General features: G+C 50.6%; 1 protein-coding gene across 2 annotated transcripts in view; it reads right to left on the bottom strand.

Annotated features, from left to right (window-relative positions):
• Positions 1–15,064, bottom strand: part of WDFY4 (WDFY family member 4) — a 248,632-nt gene that overhangs the window by 21,245 nt on the left and 212,323 nt on the right. For both annotated transcript variants that reach the window (XM_070782345.1, XM_070782347.1), the window contains exons 48-52: positions 13,460–13,502; positions 12,209–12,328; positions 10,233–10,350; positions 9,159–9,268; positions 1,614–1,767 (exon numbers count right to left, since the gene is read on the bottom strand). In XM_070782345.1, the coding sequence (XP_070638446.1) occupies positions 1,614–1,767; positions 9,159–9,268; positions 10,233–10,350; positions 12,209–12,328; positions 13,460–13,502 (545 nt within the window). The remainder of the gene's footprint in view (positions 1–1,613; positions 1,768–9,158; positions 9,269–10,232; positions 10,351–12,208; positions 12,329–13,459; positions 13,503–15,064) is intronic.

Raw genomic sequence — 15,064 nt, 5'->3', positions numbered from 1 at the left:
TCCAGGCATATGATGGCTGCTTAGGAAATACTAGCTGTAGCCTTTCTGAAACCCTCCAGAGCCCGCAAGTGCAGCTGGGGTGAAAGCCTCCTTTCTCCTGGCCTGCAAGGCTGGCTTGGCCTTTCCTGTCATTCAGTCTCAGCTCATACCTGTCACCTCCTCAGGCAGGTCCTCCTCCACACATGGCCACTGAGTCACCTCAAACCGTTTTCCTGCCTTCTTTCCTTATAGGCCTTCCTCAGCACTGACAAGTATTTCACTTATTTGTCTATTCTTTTCTGTCCCTCCTCCCCCCCGCCCCACACAGAATATTAACACCTTCCAGGCGATCCGCCCCAGGACACCCAAGTGAATCCTCAGGGCCTAAAAGGGGCCTGCATACAGTAGGTGCATAATGGCCACACTTGTTTTCCTGACCTCCCTGAGGATCCCTGGTCCTGGGCGTGAAGGCTCTATCTGCCGCTGAGCACCTCGCCTCCAGCAGAGAACCAGCCTCCACTGCCAAGGAGAACCGGTGCCCTCCTCGCTGTGCCCCCTTCACCCCAGGCCGGTTGGGACCCTCCTCTCGGCTTCCTTGGTTCAGACTCGCTCCTTTCATGGTCTCATCACATCTTGTGGGGACTTCCCTTTATATTGTCAGGTTCTCATCTGAAACAAGTGAAGCATCTGAGAAAGTGAGCATTGCCAAGGCCACCAAGTTCCACGAGCTCAGAGTCGATGGGCTGGGCCTGGAGATGCTTTAAATGCCCCGCTGGTGATCTGTCTGCGGACCACCGCACAGGAGGCGAGTGCCCGGGGCGGCTCTCCTGGGCCTGCCCCTGGTCTGGCTTGAGGTGCAGGCCCATCTGCGTGGTTTAGAGGAAGGAGGGCCCTGAGGAAGAGGGGCTCTGGAGCACGGCGCACACTGTGCTGGCTCACAAGGGCCTCCTCAGTGTGGGTGATTCACCCCGCACGCCTGGTGGGGAGGGCTGTGCCCTTCAGGGGGTTCCGACCACACCCCCTCCCCAAGTCACCCTGAGGTTCCCAGTGGAGGCTCCCAAAGTACATGTGGTTGCCAGGGGGCCTGCCTGCTGGGGCTTCCTGAAATTTGTGTCCCTCCTCTAAAGCAGTGGGTGGGAAAGCAAGGCTTACCCTGCTGTGGGGTCTGGAGGGTAGGAAAGAGAAGGAGCCACCAAGGTGCCCGTGGGCACCCCAGAAGCCTGTGCTGGGAGATGCAGCACGTCTGGGTCCTTCTCACAGGTTAACCCACTTGTGGGACTTGGAGGAAAATGGAGCCGAGAAGGGCCTGGCTTGCCTGAGGCATTCAGCAGGGCAGTGCCAGGCCTGGCTGTCAGCAAGGGCTCCTGCTCCCTAGCTGCTGTCTTGCTGCAGACTGGGGCCTTGGGGACTCTTGGCAGGAGGTCTTGGGTAGAACTGTGGTTGGTGGTCTGCACCCCGGGGCAATGTACTTCCTTGGCTCCCACCTCCTCGTCAAGTGACACCACCCAGTGGAGGCCTCACTCTAATCTGCCCACCGTACTGGTCTGGTGTAGGCCTGTGTGGGGGGTCGCTTAGCAAAGATACTGATGTCATGACCCACAAGCTGTCCGGCCCCAGACCCTTGCTCCGCTCACCAAACTCCAGGGCGTTGCAGTTGGTCAGGAACTCAGGCAGGTAGAAGAACTCCGGGGTCAGCTCTCTGACATCACTCATGTTCTCTCTGGAGGCCGATTCCCACGCATTCTTCACACTGTGGAACATTCTATCTGCCACATCGAAGCTTCCGCCCTAAGCAGAAAAGGGGTGTCGTGATCAACTGTGTGGTGATAAACTGGGGTGCACAGGCGTCACTAGAGTGGGCCCTCTTCATCCACTCTGTCCCCGACACGGGTTCTGCCCTTAGACCCTGCCATTCACTCCCCAACACCTGTGCACACGTCAGGCCATGGGCAATTGTTTCTTCAGGCATCTAATTGTGGGCAATTGTTTCTTCGGGCATCTAATCACCTTGACTGTTCACTGGGACCCTGCACCGGAGCTTCCATGGAGGATGCAAGGTCCACTGTGATTAAGGGAGCAATGTTTCCCCAGTTTAGAAACGGGAGTTCAGATCAGAGACAGGAAAACCACGGTCATTCGTCTGACCACTTGACACACTCACTGAGGGTCAGCTCTGAGTCAAAGTACAAGGAGTGGGTCAGACAGGCTACGTGCCGGAAAGTTTCCTGGAGAAGTCAACCCCTGGTGAGACGGCAAGCCTGGTGATGGAGAAAATGGTGATGTTCTCAGCTGAGGGCAGGCCTGGAAAGCAGGTCAGGCAGGGCCCTGGTGACATGTAACACAGCAGCCTTGACAAGAGGGGACGGATCTGAGGCTGGAGTGCTGGAAACATATGGTGCTGCACAAGGGTCGACCTTGTTTCCAAGGCCCATTGCTACAGATGGGTCCATGCAGTCCTGAGATCGGCAGCTGAGCCAAGCTGGAATTTCTGCCTTGGATTCTCTGTGCCTCTCATTTGAATTGCCATATCTCTTCAGCTGACACTAACTTTATTCATCATGTATCTTGGGGGTCAGGAGGAGGCAGAGAGGTCCCAGTTGGAGGACTGAAGATGCTGTGGGCAGAGGGGCTTCAAAAGAGAGTTTCTGAAGCTGGGATTTGGGTCTGTTGGCTTAAGTTTAGGGATGCCCAAGGGACACCTCCTGTCTGGGATTCAGTAATTCAATTGTCCCCATTGTAACTGGGCCTTTTTTGTTCAGCCAGAATTAGCCTTTCTTTTGCCAAACTCTGCAGAGGGCGCATGTGGCCCGAAGAACAAAGGGATAGAACTCAAATTGCCAATGCCCTCCTCTGCTCCATCAGCTCCCTTCTCTCTTCAGGGACCGAGGTTTCTCATCATCAGTGGTAGACGAAGTGTAAAGAATATGCTAGCATTCTCTGCACAGGCTCAGGGACACCAAGAAACCCAGTTATCCCTGGGGTTTCAGCCAAACACAGCATTTGGGCAGCTGAAAGATATGGCTTTTCTCCAAGATTGTTTTGCTCGTGGTTTCAACCAATTAGGCAAGGGCTTCCCAGGTGGCTCATTGATAAAGAACCTGCCTGCTAATGCAGGAGATGCGGGTTCGATCCCTGGGTCAGGAAGATTCCCCAGAGAAGAAAATGGCAAGCCACTTCAGTATTCTTGCATAGGAAATTCCATGATCAGAGGAGCCTGGCGGGCTGCAGTCCATGAGGTCACAAAAGAGTCGGACAGGTTGTCTAGCGACTAAACAATGGCAAAATTAGGGGACGAAGCCCACTCTCAAATTCAAACTGAAATGGAAACAAAATGGTGGAGGGGGTGTTTCTAAATAAATCTGCCCCTAACAAGTGGCTCATTGAAATGTATTAAGAGCTTTGTGTATTTAATCTGCAGCCCGAGCCCTACATCGGAGGGAGATTGATGCTGCCTCGTCGTTCCACTTTCCTTTTGCAGCTTTTATGAGTGCTGATGGTAATCTCCTGAGAAACAATATGATTTGGTAATAAAAAGATTACCTGTATTAAATAAAAATAATATATACATGGGGAATATTGTTAGTGCTACAAATCTGGTTAAAGATATTACCACAAAGAAAAATGTTATTTTTTTCACAGCTGTCTAATGCATTTTAGCAAAAGTAATATCTTTAAAACTTAAGCCTGTATTATTTATAAAGGAAGCAATAACTGATTTTCCTATTTCCTATATTAATAAATGTATTTGCATACATTTGTTTCAAAATTAATGGGTTTGCTCACTTTTGCAATACAAAAGAAATGCGAATTCCCTGGAAGGGAAGTGGAGCTGCTTTGCAACTCATATTAGTTACAAAGTCTGTGGGTTGACACAGACTCTGGCGGCTGCCAGCAAGGGGGCCCATCAGGACTTGAGTCTCAGGAAGGGAAGGAAGGAGAGAACGAAGAGAAGACAGAAGGAGGAAAGGAGAGAAGAAGCGAGGCAGAGAAGCACAGTCAAGGTTTACAGAGCATCCCCATACGGAAAGTCCAAAACAAAATCAGGCAACAATCAAACTGGGTCTAGAGATTGGATGGAAACAGGGTGGTCAGAGAGAATTTCTGGGCCCAGATCTGCTCCTAAATCTAGCTTGCAGATATTTCTGAATATCAAGATTAATGAATCCTCTGAGTATCCAAACAGACCCAAAAAAATTCATAGCAAGGCTACTCTTATCAACGGAGGAGCTACTTCTTATTGGCAGAAGATTTCCCAGGTGACATTAAAGCCAAAAGACAAGGCAGCTAAGTCCATAGGTTTCTGAGGCTGAAGCTTACAGTCTATGCCCAGCCAACATCATTCATATGTAAAGACACCAGAAAAATATTCCCAATATTGAAGGGGTCAGAAATAATATAATCCTAAGTATCTGTCTCAATTAAAACACTTTAGGAGGTGCTCAACTTTACTAAGAGGTGAACCAAAAGCAAGTAATGCAGGAAGAAGTGGCTGACAAGGCTGCTTTGAACTGTTGCTGAATATTTGACAGGAGTTAAAATCAGAGTAAAGTTCATGATCACCGTGCATTGGTTAAAACTGCAAACACCTTGAGAGGAGTTTTTGCGCTGAAGCAGCGATCCCTTTTGTATGAGGACACAAAATCTATGTGCAGCTGTGTCCCTGGACAGCATTTCAATGGTAATAATAGTTACACCTTCATTATGGACGCAACTCCACGAGGGGCTGGCATTCACAGCTGAAAGGCCTGTGTCCAGGGCTGCCCAGAGCCCTTGGCTCTCTCTGCAGTTGGCATATGTCTTACACAAAACCAGTCGCCTCGCCTCAGGTGGTTCGGAAAACTCTTCCCCACTGCTGGTAACAGCTGACTTCACATGGGCTGTGACTTAATTAGCACAGCACTCGATTGCGGTTTCGTATTAAATGCAGCAGTGGCAGCGGAGGCGGCACTGTGCCCTTGCTGGGGCGCTGGCTGCCTTGCTGTGCCCCGCCTAGGCTGGATCCCGCTCAGGTCTGACAGCAGCTGGTACTCTTGCCAGGGTGGAAATGGGGGCCTGTGCTGCGGCCCCAGCCTGGTGTGGCCTCCTGGTTGCTCAACTGTCTGAAGGCTCACAGACACTGGCTCCCTGTAGGCCAGATTCCCAAGACCACAGCATCCAGGGAGGCAAGCTTGGTAGACAGCAGTCTCACACCCCAAGGGGCGGGGATAAGCACATCACCAGCGGAAGCCTGAGTCACACGGCTTGCGTGTGCACCCACCCAGGTCACACTGCTCATGGGCTGCATTTTCTGGATTATAAGAGGCTATCGTTGGGGAAACAGTGGAAACAGTGGCTGACTTTATTTTTTGGGGCTCCCAAATCACTGCATAGTGACCGCAGCCATGAAGTTAAAAGACAGTTACTCCTTAGAAGGAAGGTTATGACCAACCTAGACAGCATATTAAAAAGCATAGACATTACTTTGCCAACAAAGGTCCATCTCGTCAAGGCTATGGTTTTTCCTGTAGTCATGTATGGATGTGAGAGTTAGACTGTGAAGAAAGCTGAACACTGAAGAATTGATGCTTTTGAACTGTGGTGTTGGAGAAGACTCTTGAGAGTCCCTTGGACTGCAAGGAGATCCAGTCAGCCCATGCTAAAGGAGATCAGTCCTGAGTGTTCATTGGAAGGACTGATGTTGAAGCTGAAACTCCAATACTTTGGCCACCTGATGCGAAGAGCTGACTCATTGGAAAAGACCCTGATGCTGGGAAAGATTGAAGGCAGCAGGAGAAGGGGACGACAGAGGATGAGACGGCTGGATGGCATCACCGACTCAGTGGACATGGGTTTGGGTGGACTCCAGGAATTGGTGATGAACAGGGAGGCCTGGTGTGCTGTGGTCCACGGGGTCATGAAGAGTCGGACATGACTGAGCGACTGAACTGAACTGATCATTGTAATAACAGGTTTGAGGCAGAAAAACAAACACAGCAACAGTAGAGGTAGACATCAATTCTAAGACCAGCCTAATAAAGTTTAATAAGACTTAATAAGATTTAACTGTGAAAAGAATAAAGGAAACCTTATTCCTAGGAATCAGAATATGCCACAGTGCCATTCTTAAGGTGTCCACACCCCTCTGCACAGTGCCCAGTGGGCAGGCTACAGCCCAAAGAATGCTGTACCTGTTTTCCATCAGACCACAGCGGGAGTGCATAGGCACCCGATCTCCACACCAAAGCCATTCTGGTCCAGTCGGGGATCCAGTGTGTCACTGTGGCTCAGTCATGTAATAGCTCAGAGGCAGACTTTGTTTCATCCAGAACAAGAGTGTGCACTTTCCTCTGGCTCTTGCATGTGCTCCTGCTCTGGAGATACTGGACATACTCATGTCCCTGCTCTCCAGATGAGTGAGAAAGCCTTCGCTGCCTGGATTCTGCACCTTTTTACCTTTCTTCTGCTTTTCCACTCTGGGATCCATGCTGGGGATGGGGGCTGGAAGTCTCGGGCCGCTGAGAATGTAGGGAGGCTCCTTTCCTTGTCACCATACAGAGGTGAAGCAAAAGTCTTTTGAGAAGAAATGAGTCTGCCCCCAGGAGGCAGAGTGGAATGGAGGGAGAAGCCTGACTCCAGGAAGATAACCAGATTGTTCCTACAGAGGTCTGCACAGGCCCCAGGACTCCCAGATGGGAGCCACGCACATTCCCCCCAGATGTAGCTGTTGTATTCATTCCCTAGAGACTACAGTTTCTTTTTTATGATAAGGGAAAAGCAGAGTCAGTCGATTCTTTGGCTGGTTCCAAGGCTTGAACTAGTAGTGACCCACTGGAAGAGGCAGTTCAAAGTCAGAAGGAGAAACCAATTCACAAGCATCATGGAGATTTCAACTTGGATGAGCCAATGTGTCCCAGATAGAGTTGAACCCAGAAAAACCAGGAGTCACATCAGAGGTCAGCACTGGAGTCAAAAGAACTCAAGCTAATATGACTGCGTTGGTGCCACATAAAAGCAAACGAAATTGCCTTTGATCATCTCACACTGGTTTAGACCATCTCAAACCAGTTTGGGCTGGTCGCCATTGGGCCAAACTGGCTAGAATAAGCTCAGACCTGTGTGACTAGCTTCAAAATGGCTTTAACCCAATAGGTTGGCAGCACACCAGTCTCATCTGGCTCACGCCGTTTGGAATGCTTTGACACAGTCCAGACTGTCTTGAATTAGCTTAAACCAGAGAGGGGCAGCTTGCACCAGTTTAGGCTGCCTCAGATGAGATCTGGTTGACAGCGGGAGGAGGACAGGAACAAGGACGATTGATCCCCTTCACGGCAACCGCCCTGAGCTAGGGGCTTTGCCCACATTTCCTCCTTTAGTCTCAATGGCTCAGTGAGATGTGCATAATTAACCCTCATTTCCAGAGTAAAATAATATGCAGAAATAAAATAAAATAACTGTGGGATGTAAATCTCACAGTTCGATGTTTCTATTTCAGTCTGCCTTGTCTCTCTGTGAGAAGACCCTTTGGAACAGGTAGAGATGGGGCTGTACTTGGTGAGACAGAAGGGGCGAGGGGAAACTTCTGAAGCACCCAGAGCTCCCAGGGTGGAAAGTCATCATGGGAGGCAGCGCCGTCATGGTCAGCGGGCTCGTCACTCCACGTGGATTGATGCTGGACAGCTGGATGGGATTCCTGGCCTGGGGAACAGCTCAGGGGCCGTTTGTCCTCCAAACTAAACTTACTTAAAATGCTTGTTGCCTGAGAAAGACTCAGGGGAAGCACACTTGTTATTTTTGAGTTAATTTCCAGGGAAGGGGGTTATATAATGTCTAGACAATCCATGCCTTCAAGGAAAGAGAGGACTGCGCCAAGAAACAAGACAGGAGGGGTGTGCTGCCAGTTGGAGAGAGAGCCTTGACATTGCCTATTTGTACCTACCCAGGGCCTAGATGATTGCTTTAGGTCTGACTCAGAGTGGCCTTTTGTCTTGGGGTCAAGGTCATCTGAGTCACTGTAAGGAGTGAACTTGCTGGTGAAGTCAGACTAAAATACACAATTCCTGGGACGCTCATGCTTTTTCTTTGGTGAAGCTTGGCTGTCAGAGTGAGTCCCTGAAAGTTCAGCAGCCTGTTACCCTCCATGGCCATGTCTTCCTTATCTGTAGGACCCTTAAAAGGCCTCGATCAAGAGAGACCCTAAGCTTGGATGCTGTGCTGTGTTCTCTTTGGAGTTGGCTGAGCCAGCTATCTGCAACTGGGATACCCATGGGTCTCCCCAGTCAAACCTCGTGCCCCTGGATAACCTTAATTCAAGATCCCGGTGGTAGAGTTAGAGGGAAAGAGAGAGAAAAGCACACCAGCCTCCCATGAGGCACTTTGTCCCAACTGTTCCGTGTGTCTTGACACTAGTATCTCCTCAGGGTCATACTGGCCTGCTTCTAGCCTGCATTGGCCTGCCAGGTAAAATATAGGATGTCCAGCTAAATTTAAATCTCAAATAAACAGAAAATAACTTTTTAGCATAAACCATTGTTTATCTGAAGCTCAAATTTACCTGGGCATCCTGTATTTTTATTTGTGAAATCTGGCAACCGTAAGCTGGCATGACGTTCTGTTAATTTATGGGTAGGCAAATTTGTGAGTTTCCTTCTTCAGTTTAGCTGCTCATTTCAGTATTAAAAATAATTTGTTTGTCCTTTTAAGCCTTCAGACTTGTACTTAGCATAGTTTTATGCATTCTGACGTCACAAGTGATATTGTTTTCATTCTTCCTTCTTTGTGTTTATTTTTCTAGCCTTTGACCACCTGCCTTACCTGCAAGGAGGTCTTCAAGCTTCCTGTTTCTCCTTTCCCACTAAAACTTATTTATGTTGAGTATGTTCCCCCCACATCTCATTCCTTATGTTTAAGTTTTTTTGGTGAGACTGTTGGGTAGACATGGCGGTGTGTCTGTGAAGTAGCTTGCCTCAGCTGGATGGTCCAGAGTCCTGGAACCAGTGGCAAGCGAGAATCATGGGCTCAAGGCTGGATTTCTAGCAGGGGGGTCCCTGCCTCGTCCAAGCCTAGCTCTTAGCCTGCAAGACAGCCCTGTGTGTCTGCGTGTGTGTGTGCGCGCGCGTGTGTGTGCACGTGTGCGTGTGCGCGTGTGTGTGCGTGCGCGTGTGTGCGTGTGCACGCGCGTGTAGGGGATCAGGGGCGCTCACCTGCAGAGAGCAGAAGGCCTGGGTGAAGGGTGGCATCCGGACCAGGTAGGAGGCGACAATGATGGCCGAGGAGTAGTGGGTGCAGTAGTGGCACTGGGCGGTCACGTCTCCTGCGGTGAAAGCACAGGCCTGGGCTGCATCCCCGCCCGCGGCCTGCCCACCCCTCCCGTCTCCCCCCAAAGCTGGAGTATCCGTCCCGCACATCGCGGGGGTCCTAGGAGGTGGGCAGGGGACAGTGTGGGATGCAGAAGAGCTCCTCAGCCTGCTGAGAACCTGCTCAGCAAAGGCAGGGCTTTGGGGCAGAGGGAGCCTTCTGAAACGTGCTGCCTCCCGTGCACGAGGCATACATTCATGGCTCGTGGGTAGATGTTCCTTAGTTTAGTAGCTTCATGTTTTGTTTCAAAGTGTTTGAGAAAACCAGTATAGCTGGCATCAAATATATGACAGAAAATTTTCTCTTTAAAATACATCCATTGACGTTTAAAAGGTGAACAGATCTAAAGAAACACAGCAAGGCGCTAAGCGTGCAGCTGGCATGCGAAGGTGGCAAAGACTGTAAAGGGAATGCAGGATAAGCCGCATCTGGGAACCAGGTTCTAGAACCAGATGAATGCAGGCTCTGCATTTAGAGGCTGTGACCTGGAGTGAGTTGCCTGACGTCTGAGTTCCAATTTCCTTCTCTTTACAATGGACCATTGTACGTGCGCATGCAGGCTGGTCTGCACCCGCACACAGAAGGGCTGAGCGGATGTCATTTCCCCACGCCCGGGATGGAGGTGTTCTAGCACTTAGCACCGCAGTTCTCAGTCCTGATTTCCTGTTGGAATCTCCTGGAGTGCACCCCGTCACAGACTTATTTAAATCATGATTTCCAGGGGTGGGACTTGGACATGAACATTTTTAAGGAGCTTCTCGGGTGATTCTCACAGGCAACCAGGGTGCAGACCGCTGGATTTGGGAGTTCTCTGTCCAAATGCAATTGTCTGCAGGCTAGATGACATCATTATCAACTCTCACTTCAAGGCATTCAGAGAAAGAGCATTGCAGAAAAAAATCAAGCTGGGATCTACTCACCTTCAGTCTTCTCAACCTCTTTAAACCTCTGGATGAATTTCAGCTTCCTTTCCTTGGTCTGAGCGCCCATGGGCTTAGAAAGATCGCGGAAAGTCTTGGGATTCATCAGGTTCAGTGTCTAGAAGGTGAATGTGCGACTGGAGTTAACTCCCTTGGACCCACTTGTGCCCCCGCGAGACTGCAGGAGCCACGGTCTTTAGTTTTATGGTTCTCTTTATTGGTTTACTGTCGTTCAGTCTGACCCCCCTCCTCTGGTTATTAGCAGGCCTGGTAGGGTTTTATGGCCCCACAGCCAGTGATCCACAAAGACTTAATAGGGGAGAGACGGAAAATGAGAGGAGGGGAAGATTGATTTCACACTGAACTCTTCCAAGTTGACCCAAATCAGAACATTGCCACCAGTTACCCAAGAGACTTTCAAAAGAGTTCCTGTTGTCAGTGGATACTTGGCTTCTGCCCTCGCTGAGCACTTTGCAGTTCGGGGTTCTTGCGTAGAACTCAAACTGATTCTGTAGGCAGTCAGAAGTCGTCCGTTTGGGGAGGAAATGAGGGCAACGTCCTCGTGTTTTGGGAGGCACCTCCCTTCTGGGTCTGGGGTGGTGAAAGCAGCCTCGGCACCCCTTCCCCTGCCCTTGCAATACGCAACAGTAGCACGGTCAAGAGTTTTCAGGGCTGGGTGTCCTCTGGGTTCGCATGTCTTTAGAGAAGGAGGCGTTTCTTTACACGCCTCTCCCTTTCCACTAGTAGTGAGTCATCAGTTTTCCTGGGGAGGCAGGGCCCGCCACCATGGCTGGTGAGAAAGAGGGGCGGGAGTGAAGGTCCTGAGACCCCTTGAGTGACAGCGCCACCGAAACCTGCTCAGCCACAGCCGAGGCTGCCAGGGCAGAATGGGGCTTCCCCGTTGCCACATCTCCAAATTCTCCAAGAGATATTGGAATACCAGCTTTTTAGAAGAAACCTCCCAATTTTTAAACACTGATAAGGAATTAAATATTAATACAGGATATGGGCTAAACAAAATGGGCTGGGGACCCACCCATTTGTGATATGTGAGTTGAAGCTAGGATTGGCAAGTTTCCTTTCTGGAACACCTTGGTCCCAGATGATTGAGCAATGAGAAGCAACGTACGGCTTGTGAGAAACGGCTTGTTGTGTTGTGTCTCAAGTTGGGATGGGAGCTCACGAAAGACTGAGGCCCCTTTCCCAAATTCTGGGGGTGAGCTGTCTAAACAGCTCGAGGCAGCACTGGCCAGGGCTTATCTGTACGGGACCCAGGCACCTCCGGTCATTTACATACACAGCCCCTATTCTCCTTATGGCCAGAGCCCAGGCGGTCAGGACACTGCTCCATAGCCTGGTTGCCCCCCCAGTGGCATCACCTTGGCCAAGCTTGTCACTTTTCTGCTCCTCCCTCCTCTGCCTGCTGAGGTCCAGGGACAGAGGGCAAAAGAGCAATGAACCAGTCTTGCCATCAGCCTCCATTAGTGCTACATGTCTCGGTCCAGATCCAGGGTGATGTCATCACCTCCACATACCGTCATCTCAGTTATGAAGTCAGGTTACAGGGGAGGAGTCTGTTCTCACTGGGTCTCTGTGTCTCTTGCTCTCTCCCCCTCCCTCCCACTCCCTCTCTACATGTTGGTTTTAGGAACACGTTGTATGGGCCTCTTCGCTTGACAGACCAGTGTTGGCTCTTGGCAGTATCTCAGCAGATGGGTATCTCTTGCCTTCATGGTAGCAGTGAGCCCGGAAACCCTCTGGGGCACATGTCAGCTACTGTCCTAGTCATATGGGGCTGGGACAGGAACCCAGGCACCCAGACTCCAAAGGCCAGGTGAGGGCCAGGCCACGCCTGGAGCAGCCCTCGGGCCCTGGTGGACTGAGCCCGTTGCAGAGGCTCTGCATGACTTCAGGTGCTCTGGTCATCAGGGTCAAAAGTCACAGGACACCTGCACAGCATCCGCATGAACACGTACCTGTGAGGTGTAGTCGGCCAGGACCCAGGGGAACACTGGATACTGCATGTAGTCATTGTAGGTCCTCCCAGCCAGGGTGTTGAGGTACATGAGGTACTCGAAGTTGCTGATGTCTCTTTTCTGCCGGAAGAGACAAAGGGGGGATAAAGCCAACACGGCTGGTTCCCTCCTGAGAACCACAGGGGTCTAACTCCCAGACCTGCGCAGGGGCCCAAGCTGTGCAGGTGGAGCAAGGCACATCGCCACGCTGCTCCCAGTGAACCTTGCGCCTGGAGCCGGGGCGACTCGGGGAGGCCACGCTAATTCCAAGATGAGCTGAAGCAAATACAGTCAGGAAGCGAAGCTGACTCGGAAAAAAACACAGCTCTGAGGTCCAGGCCAAGGCTAGAGCATTCTTTTGTGTTAACTGTTGGGTGATACTCAAAAATTGATTCAAATAATAGCACAAATAGCAGACCTTCTTACTGCTGACTGCTTTGCGATTGAAAATAGAAGCTGGGGTTTCTTCGCAGTCACCAGGAAAGAGGCCCTCACCAACAGGTTCAATGATCTGCTTTCTTGGGAACTTGAACTTTCTTTCTTCCGACTCTGCCAGTTAGGATACTCTGGGTTCTTAGGGCCCTCCATTTCAAGATGTATAGCCATGAATGGAGTCAGGGACTATATTTGGGAAAAATTCGCCAGAGCCACCTGGCTAATGAGCAGCCAGTAGAGACAACATCTCTGACGGGACCTGCATGCTGTGGCCTTTCCTTTCCTTGGCCTGCTCCTTGGGAAAGCATTCTGGACATGAGTGACCAAGATTTACTTTCCTGTTGCCATGGGCTCCGCATGGCTGTCTTTCTTGGGGTCCTTTCCTTCCACTGAGAACCCGAGGCACAGTGTCAGTTCCTCCGGGCTGGGAGCCACATATGACCTCCCAGGAAGTGAAGTGAGTGCTGTGCCTTCCTGAGTTCTGTGTTCATTTGTACACGTGTGTACACCTCCATGGATGGAGCGTGTGTGTGCACACAGGGCTTATGTACGTGCACACACACGCCCACACTAACTCCCTAGCTCTGACTCGAGTCGCCTTTCGTCACTGAGATCCTTTCAGGAAAATACTTGAGACATTTTAACAAATTAATAAAACAAGATCCCTCCTGATTCACCAGCGTGCTTTCTCTCTTTATCCCCGGGGCCTAAGCTATTTGCTGATTTGCTTTCCTGAGGGTTTCCTTGAACCCACAGTGTTCTGAGGGGTCACTGTACCTGCCACTTCTGCAGCATGGTCCTGTCGGAGCTGGGGTACCTCCTGTGGGACAGAAAATGAGGGTGGTGACCAAACGTCTCAAGGCACAAATGCAGGGAGGGGTGGGCCTTCCTGGGGCTTTGTGGGGTTGGGGCATCCAGAATGGCCATCAGCTTCCCAGAGCAGCAGGATTACTTCCCAAGCTCTTCTTGCTCCCACACTGCCTTCTTGAAAGCTGGGTTCTTGCCATCCCCCTTGCTATTATATGATTCCAGGATACACTGCTGCCTGAAGCATGCCAGGGCTGTGCAGGAGCAGGTCTGGAGTCTCATGCTCTACACTGGATTCCCCATAACCACAGCCTGGCCTTCGCCCATGTGAACAAAATACACGTGACTACACTACATTATTTGTGAATATAGTATACCGACACGTGGATGTACGGCTAAAAAGTGCAGACGATACAGAAAGTCATGAGGTATAAAACAATAGTCTGTAAACTACTGTTCCCACACAAGGAATATCTAGTTAATTTCCAAAAGAGTTTTAGCCATATGGCAGTCTATTTGCTCACACAGTTTAAAAGGAATTGTTCTTGGTATGTGGGATCATCTTATCCATGTGGGTCTCCACCCTGCTCCTAGAGGTGCCCACATTGTCCTGTGGCCACAGTAGCTGGGCAGCCTGGCACAGAGGGATGGGACCTGGTGGGAGCTTCCCCTGTGCTGGGCTTGGTCCTCACGAATGATGTTTGTGTGATCACCTTTGGACATCAATCTGTGATTTATGAGACTTAAATCTTGTAATGATTTCATGATTTGAATCTCTGAATATATCCACGAGATACATTTTTTGGCAACAGTACTGCTAGGCTAAAAACTATGAGAATTATCAAGTGCGCTACATATCGCCAAACTGCCCTCTTAGGAAGTTGTAGCGATTTATGTGACCACACATATAATTAAGGGACACAAATCAAACCAAAGAAACACCATCTTAAGCCATGTGGCGGGGAAGAGTGTAAAAGTGTGTCGGATGCAGGGTTGGGGAGGGCGTGGGGAAGGAACCTCTCCATGTGACCTGCTGCTTCTGCTCAGCAAGAATGTATAAACCCCAGTTCCTTGGCCTCTGGGGTTCCGTGGTTCCTTTTCCAGCTCTATTTCTTTTCTCCTCTGTTTCCCCGAGATGCCCCTTCTACTCCCCAAACCAAGTTTTCATTCCGGATGTTCTTCCAAACCAAATCAAGATCCACCACTCTGCAGCCATGACCTCTGCCTCAGTCCTATTCAGCTACCCATGGACTCTGCTCCCGCACGCATCCCACAGGGACGCTCAGCATCCCACAGCACCTTCATGTGGACAAGGCCTGGTGCCCGAGTGCCCCAGCAGGCCAGCACCTCTTCATCTTCACATCACAGCACTGCGGTGATGTCTGTTCAGGCTCCCCAGCTAAGTCGCTGCAGTCGTGTCCGACTCTGGGCAACCCCATAGACGGCAGCCCACCAGGCTCCGCTGTCCCTGGGATTCTCCAGGCAAGAACACTGGAGTGGGTTGCCATTTCCTTCTCCATCAGGCTCCCCAGCCTTCCTCATTCAATACCTTCCTTGGCAGATTTTCTATAAACA

Source organism: Bos indicus, chromosome 28 (assembly GCF_029378745.1).
Source record: "Bos indicus isolate NIAB-ARS_2022 breed Sahiwal x Tharparkar chromosome 28, NIAB-ARS_B.indTharparkar_mat_pri_1.0, whole genome shotgun sequence".
NCBI lineage: Eukaryota > Metazoa > Chordata > Mammalia > Artiodactyla > Bovidae > Bos > Bos indicus.
The sequence above is the reverse complement of the archived record's forward strand: the minus strand, read 5'-3'. Positions and strand labels throughout refer to the sequence as shown.